Consider the following 23,270-nt stretch of genomic DNA (forward strand, 5'->3'; position numbering starts at 1 on the left):
ATTAATTTTCAGCTTTTTTTTTTGTCTTTTACTATTTTACCTCTAATACAGTGAAAATCACCATTGATCGAAATAAATTTCCAATTCTCTAAAAAAATTAAAAAATAACGAAACTTTTAACGGCATGGAAATTTTGATTGGTTTTGAAATATGCAGATGAAATGATTAATTTTAACAAACAATAGGGTGTTTCGATAGTTTTCCCTAATAATAGTAATCAATTAAAGAGTACTGCATGAGAATCTATTGTATGTAATCCAATTTGTCTTTTGGGAGAATACCTTGGGCTCTCATTTCACTTTTTCTATATAACTCTCCAACAACCCTTATAGCTCTCATCATCACTACAGATTTTTAAGAGTTATAGAAAAAAGAAAGAGAGAGTAGTTGATATTTTTGTTTTTTTTGAGAGATAAAAAATGAGTTCAAGGCTAAGTCTCAACTTGAGTCTTAAGACATCTTATGATCCAAAAACCATTTACAATTTGGTCAAAGATCTGTCAGAAATGAACAGCGTATCGGACAAATTATCGGTCTTGAATGATTATCTTCTCAAGTATGAAGGAGAATTAGCGAGGATTGCGGCCTCTAAACTTGAGCTTCCTCAGTGCAAGTTGCTTCTAATCGAGGGTATATTTATCTTTGAAGAAAATGGTTCAGTTTTAATTTTTGCATGTTGTATAAATGTGAATGCTTGTTTGTATTTGTTTAATTCGGTTTTGTGCTTTTGTGTTTATATACATATAGCTATTGAAACCCTGAAGAAGGAGATCATGAACATAAAGAATCTTAAGGAACCCGAAACCAAAAATTCTATGAAGAGGAAGTATTATGAGAATCAACAAATGATTCTCTCGGATGTTCATAACAGAAAAGGGAAAAATCTAATGATCAATTTGAACTCTCCTGCTGAATCTGATCCTGAACCTTGGAACCCTGCTCATGATCACAAGAAGCAAAAAACAATCATTGATACTACCCTGGTAAAAAATATTTAAATTAGATGTAACTATAAAAAATTTTCGTTATATTTTGTAAGTTTGGTAATGACGCAGGTGGCAAATCTCACTCAGTCATCCATCAATCGGGCGCCAACTATGGCCGCTGATAGAAGTTCGGCCCTTGAAATTCAAAGCGTAACCGAGCCTGCTAATCTCTGTAGCTTTAATCTACGGACCGATCCTGTCACCCCAAATTATCACTCGAATCCGTTAACAGAACAAACAATGAAGAACAAAGGGAGATCCTGGACACCGCAACTGCATAGTGCATACAAGATTTCTAGAGGCTCTTAATTCCCTTGGCGGAGAACGAGGTCCATTCTTACTACATAAGACATTTATGATGGATGATCATGTTTTTTTTTCTTCTTGCTCTTATCATTGATTTTAAATTTATTCTAATTTTTATTTTATTTTCTTTTGGTTTTAATTTTAACGAGCAGTGGCTACTCCGAAGCAAATCGGGGATGTGATGCAGGTTGAGGGGCTGACCATAGATCAAGTGAAGAGACGGGTTGACTTGAACTCTTTTAGGTGTATTGTTAGCTAATTTGTAGAACGTTGATGACCATGTGCATAAAATGCGGTAATTATTTCAGTGCTGTCATCAATTGTCTTCTTCTTGCTTTGATTGGATTACTTGTATACATATTTCAAATGAAAATTGGTTTACCATTATTCAATTTATGATTATAATTATTGATTATGTGGATCAGCCAGGGAAGTTGCTCTTGCTTCTTTTCTCAGTTTCTGTTCACTCATTACAACATATATATTTTAACCAATTGTAATATTCTAGCAACTAGTGAATGGATAAGGAAGAATACTCTACTCTAGGATTAACAAGTAAGAACTTATATAACTATTGAGTGTTTCTGGAGTACTCCCTTATTTATTGAATTATTATCACGTAGTGAATAAAAACATGTCCAGTCTCCTCAACTTAGATTATAGTAAAGAATAAACAGAAGCTCCTTTGAAAAATAAGGTATTATTGGGAGCATATTGTAGCCAAGTATTGTTTACTCAAAAAGATTTATTTTTCAATAATTATTGGAAACTGACGAAATTCTGTGGATGAAATTCTGTTGAATGCAATATCTTGGCTATAGCCATCATTCGATACGCTGCTTACCACTTGCCTATTTGATATCAGCAAACTAAATGAATTATGTTGGTTATTGTTATCACCTTTACACATTTATGATGATACAACCGACATGTAGGTTTTCATTCAACATTACATTTTTTCATATACATCTGTTATTATGACAACTTGTGGAGATGAAGGTAACGATTGAACTTGACTCTAATTTCAGAAGCATCGACTGCACGTATAGATTCCGAGAGCTCAAAAAAAAATTGTCACAAACAACTACTAGGAGAATCACGATCCATTGGTATACTATCAACCCTGACGCCCCATCACTTCTTCATTAGGGTACCTTTGAAAGGAGGCTCCACTTAGCAATTTACATTAGAAGAGTTCCGCAACATAGAAGATTTGGGGAAAAGTTATTAGAGAGCTGTAGCTGGAGGCATGAATTTCACATAGACTAGAAACTGAGGAACTTTTTTCATCAATTTGTTGACCACCTTGATATCCTGTTTGTTCAAAAGATAGTTAACATCAGTTTTATTTTTCTGCAATACAATACAAATTCTCTTAGTCTGAATAATATGTCCTAGGATTTGAAGCCTGGTATCTCTTACCCCAGTTTTCTCTGTTTCTTCTGCTGCTTCTGTGGTTTCGGAAATCTGAATGTTTTCCAGATTTCATTATGTCTTAGTTAATCACTTGCAGTATTAGGCTCAAAGCCTGAGATTGAAATATCCGTTTCCAGGCTCAAATGAACATATGGAGACTGTAGTCAACAGTGTGACAATTCTGTACCGAATTTCCTTTATTTTCCCTCCTCTCAAACTGCAAAGCAAATTTAAAAAAATCAGATGGCTGTTTGGGGTTCTTTTTACCTGTCCACATGTCTGAAGGCAAAGCTCTGAAGCTTTGTCTCATCCATTATCAGATTTTACCTTCTCAGACCATTGTCATTCAGTTAAGGTTCTATATCTGCATCCATGACAATCAGGTTAACTGATTCCAAACATAAAGACAGAGCAGATGCTCATGTGTTCATAAGCTGAAGGATGTTGATGAACAGCCCTCCACAAACCGGAACATGATTCCCAAAGAGCTTCAAAAATCTTGCTCATGCATGTCCTCCTGCATTTGTGACGTATTGCTGGTCAAATACCATTGGCTTCACAATGCAACCTATTTCAAGTCATGGGAGGCATCCTATTTGGTCAAAAAATCTGATAGGCCACCAATTAGGTACACATATGCACGACGCAAGAAAGGAAGTACCTAGCTGCTAATTACCTTAATTTACGGGCAGTTTTGGGAACATTGTTCCGGTATGGAAATGGTAACCAATATCTGCCATAATGGTCATGGAATCTGGATAATTATGGGTAGGAATTATTTATGGTAATATGTAGGCAATAAAAAGGAACACAAGGGAAAGTGTAGGGATATTGAGAATTATTTGTATTGAGCCTTGGCCCTGGGAGAGAACTAGGTCTCTCGAACTACCTGGTTGTTAGCTTGTTTCCTTTAATTTCAATAAAACACATATCCCCTTTCCTATCAAATTATCTATTTCCTTTACAACAAAATCGAGGGTCTATCATTTGGTATTAGAGCAGGCTCTGGGAATATGGTCACGAGGATGGAATCACGGGTGGAGTTCATGGAAGAGGTGGTGATGTCGGTACAGGGGGAGTTAGGTGTAATCAAACAAGAATTCCAGAAAATCCCTAACCTGGAGCAAGGAATCGCTGCCTTGATGAAGAAGCTTGATCAGGTCGTTCAGATACAAGAGGAGGCGAAGCGCGAGAATGGCATATTACAATCATCGACGGCGGGCAAGACTCCGAAGCAGACTGACGAGGCAATAGATGAGAACCATGGCAGAGAGATGATGCTTAACGCTCGGTGGGATCTCTGGCCTAGACGAATTAAACTTTCCTCCTTTGATAGAGAGAACTTCGACGATTGGATATTAAAGGCAGAGAGATATTTTGCCTTGCATCGGATGACTAACACAGAGAAATTGGAGACAACCATTATCAGTTTTGAAGGGGAAGCCTTGATCTGGTTTGGATGGGAGAACCAGAGAAGACTAGGGATGGCAAAAACCAGGTCTGAGTCCGGGTTTGGCCTTTCCGGTTCCGGACCTGGATGCCAATTCTCCTTCCCAGATCCTAATAAAAACCCACATTTTCTTTCTCCGGGTCCGGTATGGGTTCAACCTGAAAAAATTCGGGTTTCCGGATTGCGGGTTTTAAACCCGAAAAGTTGGAGGCTGGAACAATGAAGCCTTTGTGCGTGCCCCTTTTGACTCTGTATAAGAGTGGATTAGCGGTTTCTTTGAGGTGTCGGTTGAGACACCGGCGAGTCCACGAGGCAGCAGCCATGAAAGCAATGAGCAAGGTTAGAGATCCAGCATCCACGAACAAGAGAGAGATGAGATCGAGCGCTGGCAAGAGTGGATTAGTAGTTTCTTTGAGGTGTCGGTTGAGGCACCTGCGAGTCCAGGAGGCGGCAGCCATGAGAGCAGCGAGCAAGGTTTGAGATCCAACATCCAAGAACAAGAGAGAAATGTGATCAAATTTAATGAGAGATGAGAGATAAGGTTGAATTTGATGGTGCCAAAGATTGTTTGTTGCTTTTAATGATGATCGATGATGAATTGACAATGATTTAAATTGATGTTGAGGATGATATTGATTGTTATTATTGTTGATGATGAATTGACGATGGGTGGATGATGATGAATTGAATTGATGTTGAGGAAGAGGAAAATAAAGGTGGCGGCTGGGGTGGGGATTTAGGGTTTCTTTTCGTTTCTTTCTTTTTTTTTTCTTTTGGCTTTTATATTTATATTTAATAATAAAAATTAATTAATTAATAAATTATTAATACTGTAGTGCGGGTTCAGGTTCGGTTGAACACGCAACCGGACCCGCATGTATCCGGGTTTGAAAAAATGCTACCCGGATCTGTTTTTTTATGCACCTGGGGCGGGTTTAACCCGGACCGGATCGTCCAGGTTTATCCGGGTCCGCGCCGGGTCTGAAAAAATTTTCCATCCCTAGAGAAGACCATTCCTGAGTTAGGAGGAACTCAAATCCCAACTCCTTTTGAGGTTCCGATCTCTACCCAATGGCTCTATGTATAAGGAATTTTCGGCTCTTAGACAAAACGAATCCGTGAGGGAGTATCGAAGACGGTTTGAGCAAATGGCTTCCACGTTAAAAGATATTTCTGAACAGGTTTTGGAGTCTACATTCATAAATGGGCTGGGGAGTGACATACGGGCTGAATTAAAGGTATTGGGTCCAAATGGGCTTGAAAAGGCTATGGGATTGGCAATGAAAATTAAAGCAAAAAATTTAGAGTCTAAAAGTTACACACGTGGGCCTGGACATTCTAATTACTTACCCACTAGAACTCAAATGGGGTGAGGCACTACAACATTGGAGACTACAGTTCCAACAAAAGCTCACGAAGGCCAAGGATTTCGAAAATTAACAGAGGCAGAATTGCAATCCAATCAAGAATGTGGCCTGTGTTATAAATGTGACGAAAATTTTTCACCAGGACATCGTTGTAGGAAGCAAGAACTACAAGTGGTTATACTTCAAGAATATGAAGCAGAGGCACAAGCGGTGGAAGATGTGGGTCAGGAAAGAGAACTGGAGTCCAAGCCAACGGAGGGGGCTAAAAATCAAGTGGTGGAGGTGTCATTAAATTCGGTGGTGGGGCTCACTTCACCTAAAACGCTCAAATTGGCGGGCGAGATTAATAATAAGAAGGTGGTCGTACTTACCGACAGCGGCGCATCACATAATTTTATTTCAAACGAGGTTGTCTTAGTCTTGAAACTTCCCATCACTAATACAGAACCTTACGGGGTGATTTTGAGAACTGGTTCAGCCACCAAAGCTCAAGGGATCTGCCGAGGTGTAGGGTTCATTTTACAAGGAGTGGAGATAGTAGAAGATTTTTTACCTCTAGATCTGGGTATTACTGACATTATCATGGGAATTCATTGGTTGAAGACTTTGGAAGCGACTCACATTAATTGGAAGACTCACTCTATGAAATTTAATACGAGAAATACTATTGGGAAAAATCAGTTTTTTTAAATTTTATAAAAACTTTTAGGATCAATCTCATACAATACATATGAATTCGTAATCTAGAAAATCATACATTGACAATCCGATTTGGCTATTTCATTGAATTAATCTAGGCTCCCAAATCACGATCCGTCACCACCACTCCTATTAGATCACGATCCGTCATCAATGATCTTTCAGGTTATGACTCAAGATTGATCTGCACTAAACGTGTGGGCGCTTTTATCACCATTAAAAGAACTAGCAAGAGAAAATATTTCTCTCAAAATTAGAGAGAAAAACTTTTTTTCTCTAATCTGTATATTGTGGCCTCCCTTTTCTTTTAGAGAAAATAAGCATTTTTATATCTCTATTTGGTGGAAACCTTAGGCTCTATATTTATTAATTTTTTAATTCCATTAAATCACATTTGATTTAAATTAAAAAATAATAAAACTAAAAGTGGTGTTACTTGTTCATGTGTTATAGGGGCCCACCTTATAAAATAACGCAAGACCCCTTACAAACAAGTATATTAAATGGAGTCTCCTACTAAATATTATATTTAGGCTTTTAAACTAAATAGCTAGTTATCTTACTTATTAAACCAGTAGCAGGGCAGTCAATTAAATGAGCTAACCCAGGGATTAAATAGGTTCATACAATAGTGGCTACAATAATTAGTCCTGTAATTAAATTAGCCCAATTATTTAATACCATATATACTCCACTAAAAGATTGGAATTGACCTCCATAATTGTATGTTATCTAGGATAGTGTTTTCAAATAATAATTCGACCCATGCCATATTGATTTCTTTACTGTATAATCCTTTGTACCACATCGTTAATTAAATTGATATCTCAGTTGTCTAATAAATTTAATTACATCTTATTCCTTGATACTTATTGGTTTTCTCTAATGATCATTTTGAATATACTAAATATGTTGACACACTCTGGCAAGAAAATTCTATGATCAAGTGCTGAAAACCCATCAAGAGATGTGTTGCACAAATTCTATATTGTTAATATATAACTCCAATACTCATAATTGCTCCCACCAAGATACCAGGTAATCTTGACTATAAATGTGTGTCGTGCCCATTGGTAACTCAAATAGAATAACAATTACAATCATGAAATCATAACTAATTCAAGATTAAGATTACAGTAAAATCAATGCCTATAAAATTTAATAAGTCTAACAGTTATTATAAAGTTAATTAAATCTTATATGTGATCATGTTCAATTTAGTCGTACTACATCAATAAATTCATACATGGTTAAGACAAATCATTCAATGAATTTATTATAGTCTATACCTAAATAAAGTGCTCAACTTTATTTATCAACTGCGAACTTAATTTATTTAATCATAAGATAACTTGTATTTATTTCTTTTGTGAATCAACATGGTGATCACATAAATACATATAATATGATTAAATGAACTATACTCAAAATATTAATGTAATTAATATACTTGAATAAAATACCTCATTTATTTTATTAATCAGAAAAATTATTTATTACAATCAAATAAACACATATGCTTTTAAAGAGCATATTTTCCCAACAAATACACCGGTGAATTTACAAGGGCATCCCTCATTACACAAAACATTGGTATCACTTAAAGCCATGTGTCATACTATTAAACACGAAGGATACAGATATGTAGTGGAGATCGTCGCAGTAAGAATTGCCACAGAAGAAACAATTGTTATTCCCCATGAGATTGAGACAGTGTTAGAAAATTCTAAGGAATTGTTTGAGGTACCTATGGACTTACCACCTTTTCTTGGAAAGGAGCATGCCGTAATCTTAAAGGAAGGAACTTCACCTATTAGTGTCATTCCTTATCGATATCCTCAAGTACAAAAAGATGAGATTGAGCGATTAGTAAGGGAGATGTTGGCGCCAAGATCATACAGCCTAGTGTGAGCCTTTTTTTAAGTCCAATGTTAAGTAAAGAAAAAGGATGGGAGCTGGAGATTCTGTGTGGACTATCGTGCCTTGAAAAAAGAGACAATGGCAGATAAATTTCCCATACCCGTGATTGATGAGTTGCTGGATGAGTTACATGGAGCGACTGTGTTCTCTAAGCTTGACTTGAAATCTGGATACCATCAGATTCGAGTACGGCCTGAAGATGTTCCTAAGATGGCTTTCCGAACCCATGAGGGTCATTACGAATTCTTGGTCATGCCGTTTGGGCTAACTAATACACCTGCAACATTTCAAGCACTAATGAATCAGGTTTTTCGACCATACCTTCGTTATTTTGTGTTAGTATTTTTTTGATGACATCTTAGTATACAGTCGTAGTATGATAGAACATGCATGTCATCTGGCAATGGTCTTACAGCTTCTCATAAAGCATCGACTATATGCAAATCACAAGAAGTGCTCATTCGCTTGTACCCATTTAGAATATTTAGGGTACATAATCTCCGGAGATAGCATGGAGGTAGATAACTCTAAAATACAAGCCATGCTTGAATGGCCAGTACCACAGTCAATTCGAGAATTGCGAGGCTTTCTAGGACTTATAGGGTATTATCGTAAGTTTTTCAAGGGGTATGGATTGATTGAATGGCCTCTTATAGAGCAATTGAAGAAAAATCGTTTCGGGTGGAATAAGGAGGCTATGGAGGCATTTGAGGCTCTTAAAAAAATTATGACCACAGTTTCTATTTTAGCTCTTCCAGACTTCACTAAACCATTCGTCATTGAAACCGATGCATCGGGATATGGTTTAAGTGCCGTCTTGATGCAAGAAGAATGACAATGGCTTATTACAGCTAAGGGCTAAGGCAACGAGCAAAGCTGCGTCTGATTTATGAAAAAGAATTGATGTTTATTGTCTTTAATATTCAAAAATGGTGCCCATAGCTGGTTGGGAGGAAATTCGTAGTTCGAACTGATCAACAAAGCCTGAAACACTTATTGGAGCAGTGAATCGTGGCACCTGATTATCAAAAATGGATGGCCAAGTTACTTGGTATGACTCCGAAATTCAATATAAACTGGGTACAAGCAATGAGGTGGCTGATACATTATCGAGAGTATTACTTCCTACAGAGTTACACCAGCTGGTGGGCATATAGTGGTTAGATTGAGAGGCTTTGTAGGGGGAAATTGATAAGGACGAATTTTGAACAAAGTTGAAGATGGACCTGTAGTAAAAAAGAATGCGAGCTAATAGATTTTCCTTGGAAAATGCTCGGGTTTTCTATAAAGGGCGTATGATGTTGTCCAAGCATTCCACCATGTTACTTTCTATTTTGAAGGAGTACCAATCATCCCCTATGGGTGGACATTCTGGAAAGGAACGTACTTATAAAAGAATAGTTGCTGATTTTTTTTGGATTGCCATGTGTGGGGTCGTTTTCAAATAGGTGCAGCAGTATGACGTATGTCAAAGAAGCAAGTCTATGTCCATGTCATCGGCAGGGTTGTTACACCCCCTTTCTTTACCTAACCAAGTTTGGGAGGATTTAACAATGGATTTTACAGAAGGGCTGCCCAAATTAGAAGGTATGAATACAATACTAGTGGTGGTTGACAGGTTGGCCAAATATGCCCACTTCTTGCCTTTGAAACACCCATTTACAGCTCGAACAGTGGCAGAGTTATTCTTGCGAGAAATCATTTGCTTACATGGGGTACCTAGCATTATCATCTCTAGTCGCGACAAAGTCTCTCTCAGTCACTTTTGGCAGCAATTATTTCGCCTCCAAGGATCAGAGTTGCGCCGTAGTACAGCGTATCATCCTCAAATGGACAGGCAATCCAAAGTGGTGAATCGTTACTTAGAGACATATTTGCGATGCTACGTCCCAGAGAAACCACGGGTTTGGTGCAAATGGTTAGCCTAGGCAGAGTACTAGTATAATACCACATACCATAACACCATTAATTGTACTCCTTTCAAAGCACTCTATCGGCCGGATCCACCACCCCTCATCCGTTATAAATCAAGGAGTACTCCAGTCTCGTCAGTGGAGCAACTCTTAGAGGATTGAGATGCACAGTTAGATGAGTTTAAACTACATCTCTTGCGTGCTCAACAGAAGATGAAGTCCAAGGTTGATGCTAAACGGCGAGATGAAGAGTTTGAGGTGGGAGAGAAGGTTTTTGTAAAGTTCGACCTTATTGCTAGAAATCTTTGGCAAACCGACACAATGAGAAACTTGCTCCACGTTTCTGTGGCTTTTTTGAAATTGTGGCTCGTGTAGGTATAATGGCATATAAGTTGTCCTGACCTCCCAGCTCATCTATCAACCCGGTCTTTCATGTTTCCCAGCTTTGCCGAGCTCATGGGGTGACTAATTCTTCTCCTCTCTTGCCACCACAGCTGTCACCTGACCTAGAATTGTTAATAAAGCCTGCTAAAGTTCTTGGAGTGAGCCATCTTGACAATGACCGACCTGCTCTTGTTGAAGTTTTGATTTAATGGAAAGACTTACCTCTGTTTGAGGCCACTCAAGAGTAGTTTGACACCATTCAACACTAATTTCTTCTGCTTCCCCTTGAGGTCAAGGTGAAAGCATGGGCAATGGGTAATGATGGGCCACCAATTAGGTACACATATGCATGACGCAAGAAATGAAGTACTTAGCTGTTAATTACCTTAATTTACGGGCAATTTTGGGAACATTATTCTGATATGGATATGGTTACCAATATCTGTCATAATGGTCATGGAATCTGAGTAATTATGGGTAGGAGTTATTTATGATAATATGTAGGCAATAAAAAGTGGCACAAGGGAAAGTATAGGGATTTCGAGAATTATTTGTATTGAGCCTTAGCTCTGGGAGAGAACCAGGTCTCTCAAACTACCTGGCTGTTAGCTTATTTCCTTTAATTTTAATAAAACACATATTCATATTCCTGTCAAATTATCTATTTCATTTACAACAAAACCGAGGGTCTATCAAAATCATATATTCAAGGATTAAAATTCAAATTTAATAGGTCAGAATGATTTGAAGCTGCCACATTTGCTTTCTAGTGTAATATCTTATCATTCAGGCTATACAAAACTGAACAGGTAATAGAACATCTAAAATAAAAGTACCTTATGCAAACACCCTATTGTTTATACACCATGTAATAAAAAGCTACAGTAACATCGAGGCCCAAATAACTATTTATGGAAAACGTTCTTGAGTTTCTTCAAAAGCTTTACCTTGAATCTTTTACATTGCAGTCAACTGAGGATAAAAAATGCTTCTAAGGTAAATTACTAATTGAAACCTTCAGAAGCATGCAAATGGAGAAGTGGTGGGCAGCAAGGTTGATAGTGCGTCCATGGATCATCATTCTCCTGGTAGTAGTTGGTGACATTTTCTTGAGCTCCCAAAATCTCGGTACTTCAAAAATTAGTGACAAGATGGATCATTGTCTTCATCCCCATGGTTAGTCACTTCAGCTCATGTGATATAATATGCACAAAATATAATTTTGAAATTAGAGACAAGATAATGATTAATCAAGAAACATATATCAAACTAATAATAATGATGATCGAGAATTTACATATCAATTGTATCTAGAATGATAAATATAATATAAAGAGGTGTACCAATAACCACAAAAACATTCAGTCAGTTTACTGACATAAAAGGGACAAGTGCAAGATAACATATCATTCAACTGAAGAAACCAGCAACAGCAAGATACAAATGATTGTACTTTACTATTGACGTAGCTTATTATGATATTAACAATTGTTCTGATATTAACAATTCGTTATTGCATAATCTAAGATATTCTAAACCAAAATGGTCATATTCATCTAGACCATAGTCATTACTACAGTTTAAAGGTTCAAAATCCTAAAAATCCCACCAATATAGTCCTAGCAATGTTCACATAATAAGCAAAAAAAAAAAAGTGATTGATTTATCATAATGTCTATCTACCAGTAAAAAACAACGTATAAATTATTTATGCTCGAGCTCAATAACCAAAAACATGAAAACAAGTTACCTTAATAAGGTTGGGATAAATAAGTATTCTATATTAAGCAGTTGGGCCTAAACACAGCCTCAACTGCTAAACCTGGCCTGCGGTCAAGCTCAGCCATGACAGGGCCAAGGTTGACATTGTAGAAAATGTCAAGCTTCTAGACGAAGGCCTGACGAAACCTTTGGTAGCAGCCCCCTGTTTAGAGGTTCATGCACACCAGAGTATGATTCAAATAGGTTGAAAAAATTGGTACAAGGAGAGTTTGAAAGTTTGAGAAGCTTTGCGACTAAGTATTATAAAGATGTTACTGAGCTAGGGGTCTTTAATCACCGAAATGATCTAGAAGGATTAAAGAAAGGGTTAAGAATCAATCGATTGTAGAATAACTTATATAGTAAAGGGATAGCAACATATGCTGAGGTGTAAGATCAGGAAAAATTGGATTGAAAACTAAAGATGCAAAAGAAGAAAATAAGAGAATGAAAGAGTAGAGAGGGGGAGAACCAAGAAGGAGAAGAGATAACTTTGGGTATAGCTTGAAAAGAACTCGAATGATAGGCTTAGTTATAGACGACCAGAAAGACCAGCTCCAGATTAGGAAAGAAATCGTGAAAGAAGAGAAGTCTCATTAATAGGAAATGGCTGAGAAAGAGAAAATAACTATGAGATGAACGAACGAGAGAACCGAGTAAGAGAGTATAACAGGGTGCTACTGCCTATAGGTCGGAGAGGATCTAGATCAGATCATAGGGTGAGCTTGGTAGAGCAAGGCAAGAGATACAAACCTTTGAACACGAGTAGAGTATAAATATATGATGCGATAAAAGATAAAGGACTACTAAGCCTGTCAAAGCAGATCATAGGGATTTTAGGTGAAAATGCTCACTACAAGTATTACAAATTTCACAAAGTGTCTGGACATAGACCATAGATTAAATAGACTTGAAGAGTAGATTGAGTGGCTAGTGCAAAATCAATATCTAAAGGAGTATGTGGATAACTAAAAAAAAGTGCGAAAATAGGGAACATCAGAGATAATACGACGATGATGATCACAAAAAGGCTAACCCTAGTAACAGACCCAAACTTTTTGATAAGAAATTATAATAGATATTCTCTGAAAAGTTAAGAGATGAATTTTAATGTTCCGATACCAAAGAAACAACGGGTTTAAAGAGTGCCAATCATGTTCACAGACAAAGATGAAGAACCGGTCGTTTATCTACATGAAGATGCTTTTGTAGTGAAAGTTACCTTGTGTAACACTCTAAGCAATCCCACAAGCCTTGGTGTGTGTCACCACCCACGAGGTTTTTAGAATCATGGAGGCTTTTATGCATGTTGTAGATAATTATATATAATTAATGAGTTATGTGGTAGTGGAGATAGTTCTAGGCCACCATTTAGACACTTTCTTGTACTCTATAAATAGGAAGGGCCTCATTTGGCTAACACACACAAGAAACACATAAGAAATCTAACACACAAATCACAGTAAGCTTTCTTTTGAGCAATAAGGGTTTTTTCCTATTATCTTGAGCGAGTTTGAGTGAATATCTTCCATACTTTCAAATCCATGAATGTTTTGAGTGTGCAAGGCTCACTTAAGGCCAATAGAGTGGGATTTGGTGCCGAAGGCAGCATGATTCAGCAAGGAAACATGTGGTTGTGATAGTTATTATCAGAACTATAATCACTCTTAGGGTAGTTGTGTTGTTTGAAAGGAAGAATGTCGGACTTCACTCATAACAACCAAAGGGAAATAGACCAAAATCCCAATGCGAAAAAGAAGAAAAACGAGCAGAAGTTTGTGGACATGTTGAACGCCATGGAGAATCGGTTTGTCCTTGGGAAATTGTTTTCGTCGAAATAATAGAGCACTTAAAAATCTTTGAGCAGAAGATAGAGAAGGTGGATCATTTGGAGGGGTGGATGAGTGACTTGAACCAAGACGTGTTAACGTAACGCTAAAGTCTTAAAAAGTTCCAAGCCGTGGTGATGAACTCCATTGAGGCAGTAAGGGCTCAAATAGAGGAACTTCACGCGGGTCTTGAAGAGACCAAGAGCGATTGGGCACTTTACAAGAAGGCGATGGCCAGCGGAGTACTCACCACCAATGTTATACCTCCAATGAAGGTTAAAGTGTCGAGACCAAGGAGATATAAGGGCAAGCGGGATTCCCAAGAGATTGAGAACTTTCTGTGGTCCATGGAGAGATACTTTGAAGCCACCAATGTTCAAGGCAAGCAAGAGAATGTGAACATTGCGACAAAGTATCTTGAAGATCACGCTACCGCTTGGTGGCAGCGGATGTAGACAAAGATTGTGTGCAGGACGTGCATCATTAACACATGGCACTTGCTCAAGTGCGAGTTAAAGAAGAAATTATATTGGGGGAATATGGCATATGAGGCTCACAAGAAGATGAGGGAACTAAAGCATACGAGATTTATCTCGAGATATGTCGATAAATTCTTGAAGCTAATACTTTAAATCGATAACATGAACTCAGATGACTTGTTATTTAACTCCATAGAAGGACTCCAACCGTGGGCATAACTGGAGCTTCAGCAGCGCTAAGTGAATAACATCTCCACTGCTCTCACTGAGGCAAACATACTTGTGGAGTTTCAAAAGATAAATCATCCAAGCCAAAGAATGATGATAAGCTCCAATATGGCAAATGTGGGGGGAGCGAAGGAAGACAAGCTGCCATCATGATGGCAAGAAAAAGTCGCAACAAAAGAAAGATGGCTCGAAAGATGGCAAAAAGGAGGTTAAACGCAAGACAATTGCTTCATTTGCGATGGAGACCATTGGATGAAGGACTACCTAAAGAAGAAGGCTGTCAACGCCATGTGCAGCGAGTCTAGAGAGAAGCAACAAAAGTGCCACCATTTGAGTCCTCCAATATGGGTTGCCTTTAACTTTTCAATGCTTTAAATGCCAAATAACTTCCTGCGAATGTGCAAGACAAGTCGTTAATATATATGGAGGCCACAAAAAGAGCTCAAGCCTTGATTGACACAAGAGCGTCCCATAACTTCATCAAGATGGATGAGGTCAAGCGACTTAGTTTCAAAGTTGAGAAAACTGATGGTTAGCTCAAGATCGGGATTGCGGACACCAAGCCACTGAACAAGGTAGCACGGGATGTGCAGCTACATCTAGGCACTTGATGTGGTAAGTTAAACTTCTTCATCGTACCTGTAAATGATTTTACTTTAGTTTTGGGTATAGAGTTCTTGCGATAGTTCAATGTCATGTCACTTCCAATATATAACTTGATGCGCATCTTAGAGAGAGCCCCATGCTTGGTTCTGACCATGAGTAAAGTAGCACCACTAACCCAATTTTCTGCAATGCAAATCAGCAAGGGTTGCAAACAGCATAAGGAGACTTTTCTCGCTACCATTCATTAGGTTGATGACGGGAAGAATACCACAGCCATAGAACCAATATCGAAGGCGATACTCTAGTCCTTGACGAGTATAAGGATGTGATGCCACCCGAGTTACTAAAGTAATTGTTGCCACGATGGAAAATGGATTATAAGATAGACTTTGAGCCGAGTGCCAAGCCACTCGTAAAAGCGCCATATCAAATGTCTCCACCGGAGTTAGAGGAGTTGCAGAAGCAAATTAAGGAGCTGCCAGATACGAGATATATCTAGCCCTCAAAGGCACCATATAGGGTGCCGGTTCTCTTTTAATAAAAGCATGATAGCTCGCTTCGATTGTGTATTGACTACCGGACCCTCAACAAGCTGACCGTGAAGAACAAGTATCCCATCCCATTGATTGCGAACTTTTTCAACCAAATTAGACAGGCTAAGTACTTTTCCAAGCTTGATTTGAGATCAGGATACTATCAAGTGCGGATTGCGGAAAGAGATAAGTCGAAGACTGCTTGTGACTACATATGGGGCGTACGAGTTCATAGTCATGCCTTTTGACCTCACTAATGCTCCAATCACATTTTGGACGCTCCTGAACCGCATCTTCCAACCGTACCTTGATTTCAATTTGTTGTAGTATATCTTAATGATATTATGGTCTATAGTAACACTTTAAAAAAACACGCAGAGCATTTACGAACTATTTTCAAGGTGTGGTAGGACAATGAGCTCTATGTTAAGTAGGAGAAGTGCTCGTTTGCAAAGTTGGAAGTTGATTTTCTTGGCAACAAAATCAGAGATGGTACATTATTCATAGATAAGGCTAAAGTCAAGGCCATTGCCGAATGAGAATCGCTAACGAAGGTTATGAGGTCGCGTTATTTCTTAGTCCTTACAAAAGGTTTATCAAGGGTTATTCCGCCATTATGCTCCACTTACCAACTTGCTTAAAGACTTCCAAGTAGGAATGGACGGAGAAGAGCTAATAAGCCTTTGATGCCTTCAAAAAGACTGTTATAGAAGAGCTAGTTTTAGCACTACCAAACCATGCATTGCCTTCCGAGGTACACAATGATACTTCTGATTTTGCTATTAGAGTTGTGTTGATGCAAGGCTAACATCCCACAGCTTTTGAGAGCCAAAAGCTAAATGATACAGAGAGGTGGTGTACGATGCAAGAGAAAGAAATGACTGTAGTAGTGCATTGTTTACACACATAGAGACATTACTTACTTAGGTCCAAGTTCATGGTAAAGATGGACAATATAGCGATTAGCTACTTTCAAAGCCAAAATAAACTAAGTCCAGAACAAGTAAGATGGTATGATTTTCTTGTTGAATTTGACTATGTCTCAGAGTATAAGTCAGGAAGGGTCAATATGGTTGCGGACGCCTTGAGTTACCAGCATGAGCAAGATACAAGGAGAATTTCTCACACTTATAAAGGAGGGCATGGAAAATGATCTATTTAGCAAGCAGTTGGTTTCTCTTGTGAAATAAGGGAAATCCAAGAAATTTTGGGTTGAAGATGGTCTTTTGTACAACAAAAGAAGGCGTGTATATATTCTGAAGTGGGGAAACTTGAACCAGAATTTGATTAAGGAGTGTCATGATACCAAGTGGGTTAGACACTTAGGACAAAGACGAACACGAGCATTGCTAGAGTCGGCATACTATTGGCCTCAAATGCGAGGCGACGTGGAATAGTTCGTGAGGACATGTCTTTTATGCCAACAAGATAAAGTGGAACAACAATATCCCGTGGGGTTACTTGATCCACTTCCCCCTTCGGATTGACCATGGAAGAGCATATCGACGGATTTCATAACTTTTCTTCTGCAGTTCAAGGGGTTTATGACTATTGTTGTAGTGGTGGATCGATTCTTCAAATATACTACCTTCATTCCTACTCCGTAGGAGTGCTCAGCAGAGGACACCGCCAAGCTTTTCTTTAAGCATGTGGTGAAGTATTGGGGACTTCTGAAATCCATCATTAGTGACCGTGACAACCAATTTACCAGTAGGTTTTAGATTGAGTTGTTCAACCTTATAGGATCGGCGCTACACTTCTCTACAAGCTTTCAACCATAAACTGAAGGGCAAACGAAGAGAGTGAATGCTTTGCTAGAGCTGTACTTGTGGCATTTTGTGAGCAATAACCAGTATGATTGGGCAAAGTTGCTGGACGTCGCTTTATTTTCTTACAATTTGTAGCAGAGCGAGTCTACCTCTAAGAGCCCGTTTGAGGTGATCATAGGACTGAAGTTGCTAACACCATATACATTCATTACAAATTATATTGGGAGGTGTCTCACGGTATAAAAGGTTGCTAAGTTGTGGCATGAGTAAGTGGACAACAAGTATAGACATGTGGAGTTCAATGTGGGGCACTTTGTTTTAGTTAAACTTCTATTGTCCCAACACAAGTCTACCTGCTCACTGCACAAGGGCTTTGTTTAGCAGTACGAGGGTCCATTTCCTGTTATTAACAGGGTTGGCAATGTATCATACAAGCTAGAGTTGCCTTCTTGGTTTAAACTTCATCCGGTTTTTCATGTTAGTTATTTGAAGCTATAACATAAGGATACAGAAAATCTGATACGAGGACAGTCCAAGCGCCCTCTACTCGACAACATAATGGTATATGACAAAGAACTAGAGAGTATTTTGGCTGATTGTATTGTTCGAAAAAAAGAATTTTTCACCGTACCAAGAGTACTTCGTTAAATATAAAGGACTATCCAAGAGCGAAGCAAGCTAGGATCCTATAAACAACTTGTGACAGTTCCAAGATAAGATCAAAGACTTCCACAATGAGTCGACTATGACATCTCTGGATTTGGTGGGTGAGAATGTAATGCCCTAAGTATTCTCACAAGCTTTGGTGTGTGTCACCACCCATGAGGATTCTCGAATCATAGAGGCTTTTTATGCATATTGTAGATAATTCTATATAATTAATGAGTTCGGTGGTAATGGATATAGTTCCAGGCTCTATAAATAGGAGAGGCCTCATTTGGCCAACACATGCAAGAAACACACAAGAAATCTAGCACATAAAGCATTGTAAGCTTTCCTTTGAGCAATAAGAGTTCTTTCCTCCCATCTTGAGCAAGTTTGAGTGAATATTCTTCCCTACTTTCAAATCCAACAACATTTTAAACGTACAAGGCTGACTTAGGGCCTGGAAAGTAGGATTTAGAATTTAAGGCCTCACGATTCGACAAGGAAACAAGCGGATCATGACACTTGGTAGGGCAGAAGTTAAATCGGGCTCTTATAGATGGGGGTAACTGGGTCGATATTTTATTTAAGCAAATGTTGGAGGATTTACAAATAGGTGACCTTAAGCTTGATCCTATCAAACATTGTTAAAAGGGTTTAGTGGAGTAAAGCTGATTCCCTTTAGGGTGATTGACCTTCCATTGACTATAGGGTTTAGCCCACTACAAAAGACGACGATGGTAAAATTGGTGGTAGTTGATGAGTTTAACCCTTATCAAGTTATTTTGGGCAGATCGTTCAATAGAATAGCAGGAGCAGTGAGTTCAATCCACATGTAATGCGTGAAGTTGAGAGTCTAAAGTAGGGTTAGAGTAATTAAAGACCAGCAACAAGTAGTTATAAGCAATTACGCTACAGTTGCGAGAATATATATAGATCTTGAATTTCGATCCATGAGATGAGAATAGATTGTGCTAGTAGTGACCTAATAAAGAAATGAAATAAGTGCCAGTGAGCGAAGATGATTCAAGCAGAGTGGTAAGAGTGGGAATAAAATGACAGGTGACATTTCCAATGAGCTTCAGAATTTATTAGTAGAGTACAACAACATATTTGCATGGAATCATGAAAATATGCTGGGAATAGACCCTCGGATTATATGTCACCGATTGGCTATAGATAAAAAAAAACACAAGCATGTGAAGCAGAAGAGGAGCGTGTTCAATTAGGAAAGGCATAAGGCCATCCGTGATGAGGTAGATAAGGAAAATGGATTAACCGGAATGGGTTTCGAATGTAGTAATGGTTAAAAAGACAATTGAAAAATAAAATATGTGTGAATACGTTATCGATCTCTACAAAGCTTGTCCCAAAGATAGTTTTCCTCTCCCAAAGATTAATCAATTAGTAGATTCAACAGCAAGTCATGGCCTGATGAGTTTTATAGACGCATTTTCAAGTTACAACCAGATTTGTATGTCGACTACTAATGAAGAAAATATAACTTTTGTGATTGACTACGGATTGCATTGTTATCGTGTGATGCCGTTTGGATTAAAAATTATCGATGCTACATATCAAATGTTCGTAAACAAGCTTTTCAAACCCTTGATCGATAAAACGATGGAGGTGTATATGGATGACATGACAATCAAGTCCGTTCAGCTAACCAACCATGTAGTGGATTTGCGTGAAACATTTGAGGTGCTATTCAGATGAGCTGAACCGAGAAAAGTGTTTGGGTTTCTTGGTTAGTCAAATAGGAATAGAGGCTAATTCGAAAAAGATCGAGGTCAACCTTAAGATGAGGTTACCGAAGGACTATAAAGATATTCAGAACCTAATTAAGAAAGTTGCCGTGCTGAGTAAGTTCATATTTGAAGGCATCAGACAAATGCCATCCATTTTTTAGTTAACGAAGAAAGGAAAAAGATTGAAGTGGTCAGAGGAATGTAAGGCAGTTTTTTAACAACTAAAGGCATATTTGGCTAATGTACCAACTCTGGCTAAGCCCTCAGTGGGTGACGTACTTTTACTCTGTTTGGCAGTCTCGAATTACTCAACTAGCACAGTCTTGGTAAAAGAAGAGGCCGGAGTTCAACGTTTGGTATACTACACGAGCAGATCTCTTACAGAGGCGGAAGTAAGATACCTTATTTTAGAAAAATAATTTATGGCTTAGTTGTAGCTACGAGAAAGCTGAGGCTATATTTCTAAGCTCACGAGACTGTGGTTGTCACCAATCAACCTTTGAGACAAATCTTACAAAGATCATACATCAATTACCAACCGAGGTCGACAATTAAGACTCAAGCTTTGGTCGACTTCATCAATGAGTATAGTGAGAGGAGTCAGGAGATTAATGCCGAGCAGGAGATTAAGTGAGGCAAACAATAAACATAATGTATGGGGAGTTAAAATAAACGGGCTTTAAACCCAGAAAGGGCAAGTGGGTGAATTGTTCATAATTTATCTTTTTTATTTTTGTTTGTTAATTAATACATTATATTATATATATATCATAGCATACACTTTATTTTATTGTTGAACTTTGTTATTTTAATTTATTATTGTTAGATTTAATTATATTGGTTATTATTTATGCATTTCTAGATTGTTTTGGAATTTATTATGTTAATTTACTATTGTTAAATTTTATTATGTTGTTTATTGTTTGCTAATTTATAGACTCAAGATTATTGTTGTATTAATAGTGTATTATTATATTATTTTTTTATTAAATAATGAATATATCAGATAAAATCAAATGGAACCGAACCGAACCGAACCAAACCGAACTAAATTATAGAACCGAACCAAATTAATTTGGCAACCTAGTTTATAAGTACAACCTAGAGCCTACATGGATGACCTGGTTGATAAATATGACCTTAAGTTTATTTGAGCAACCTGAAAATCCATCAATCCGATCTGGAAGTGAAGTAGTTCGGCTTGAAAATTTATTTGTCCGACCTGAGGATATGCCAGGTTTACATGGAAAATTATTGGTCAGGATAACGTGGCCTATATTTTAAGGAAGCCGTGTATCACAACTTTTTAACCGCCTTCAACTGACAACTAGCTGCAACTGCTCAAGAGAGTGGGCTGAAACTAAGGAGCTAATCACCCACAACCAAGAGTCTATTTAAGCGGAAAAGAGCATCAGAGGAAAGGGTTAGCAAAATCAACTAAAAACTCTACAAGTGACTAGTCTTAAACCCTTCCTATTTTCTACGAAATTGACAACACCACCACCCAAGAATTCCTTGATTTTAAATCACCTCTAGTTTCTCTTTTTCATTTTCTTTTTTCTTATAAACAAAACATTTGACTTAAATAGCAAAGGATTTTCACCGGAACCCCTACTAGAATGTCCTAAAATGTGTCCTATGGTTGGCAATTATAGAAAGTTGCGATTATGATGTAGTTTGAACTTGGATTCATGCTATTATTCCCCATAAAATAAATTCAACTGTTGAGGTGGTTTTTCCGTATCAACACCTTCAAAAATGAATTTTAAGTTTTGCTTTTTGTTCAAAGTATACCCATCAATTTTGTGAAAGAAGAAACCGCATGTTTATGTTTTTCTATTGAGGTAAAATAAAAATTCTTTTCGATGTTGATTTTTTGTTTATAGGCTTTGATTTACTTCTCACCATTGTTTGTACGTCAAGACGTGGCATTTGGTTTAAATGTTACGTTACAAATTGGGGGATGAGTTGTTGTTATTCAGAAATCTAGAATCAAATGTTTCACAATTCCACATTTTGCGAAATCAATTGAGTGTTTTTGGGCTCGATTTAGCATTATTTTTCGAAGAAAGCTCTTTTCAATACAATTTTTATTAGTAAAATTTTTATAAATAAATTTTTTATTAATAATATTTGAATTATCTTGTAGTCAATGAAAATTTTTATTAAAAAGTATAAAATTATTTCAATAGATTAAGTTTTTAAATTTATATTATAAAGTAATGAATAAGAATGTAAAATAAATAAAGGGTATTTTAGATATTTTAATTCTTTAAAAAAAAGTTCCACAACTTTTACTTCAAAAGTCTAAAATTTGAGTTTTTATTGATAGAGATAAAATAATTTATTTAATCCTCATAAGCTCTATTCAATATAAAATCAAATAATAGCATAAGTTTTTAAAAGAACTTATAAGATTAAATAAGACTTTTAACCATTACATTAGCTATAGTAAACATGCACTTATATAACCCAATGGGCAATGGAGCTCCCAATTTCATCACGGGAAAATGACATTTGAACAAAGTGGTGTTACCATCCTCTCTTTTTTTTTTTTTCTTTTTTTTCTTTTTTCACAACGCTTACCTATTGAGGCTTGAATCAAAATTTAAATTTTAAGGAGACTACTCTTTATTAGATTTTGCTCTCCATCCCCTGTAACTATTTTTCACTCTCACCCTATTACCATCAATTTTACTAAAGCACAACCCAATTTCTACCCTCATAAATTCTAAAAGAGAACTTACTCCACCCAGTCACATTAATAGGAGAAAAATCTATTTCTATCTATTTGTTTAAATTGAGAGAAAAATAAAATCTTAAGCATATATTGGGACTTAAATCTATGTCGTCCAAAACTTTGAGAGTACGAGTTTTACCAATTAGCGGGTAGCCCATTGACTTATTATTCTATTAAAAACATGCGTATTCTCAACTTTACCAGTCCATCATCCAAATTTTTCTTGTCTTATCGTTACTTTTCTCTCCCGTTAACTGTCATTATCTTTCACACCCGACATGATCCAAAGTCGTTATTTTCTTTCCTTTTCACTTTCAATTACCCAACATTACTTTAAAAAATATAAATAAACAAAACCAAAATTGATTGGTGTGAGCGGTTCTCACTCTTTAACAAAAATCAGGGGTTCAAGCCCTGCTTTCATATGAAGTCACCACTTTGGCTAGCACTTTATCTTTTACGGGCCAACTCGGTGCGGACGGGGATTA

General features: G+C 37.3%; 1 protein-coding gene across 1 annotated transcript; it reads left to right on the forward strand.

Moving 5' to 3' along the window:
• The first annotated feature begins 419 nt into the window (after positions 1-419).
• Positions 420-1,295, forward strand: LOC18038129. The gene is made up of 3 exons (XM_024182547.1): positions 420-630; positions 748-983; positions 1,056-1,295. Exons 1-3 carry the CDS (start codon positions 420-422, stop codon positions 1,293-1,295), a joined length of 687 nt encoding a protein of 228 aa, XP_024038315.1.
• Positions 1,296-23,270: the final 21,975 nt, after the last annotated feature.

Source organism: Citrus clementina, unplaced genomic scaffold (assembly GCF_000493195.1).
Source record: "Citrus clementina cultivar Clemenules unplaced genomic scaffold, Citrus_clementina_v1.0 scaffold_6, whole genome shotgun sequence".
NCBI classification, from domain to species: Eukaryota; Viridiplantae; Streptophyta; class Magnoliopsida; order Sapindales; family Rutaceae; genus Citrus; species Citrus x clementina.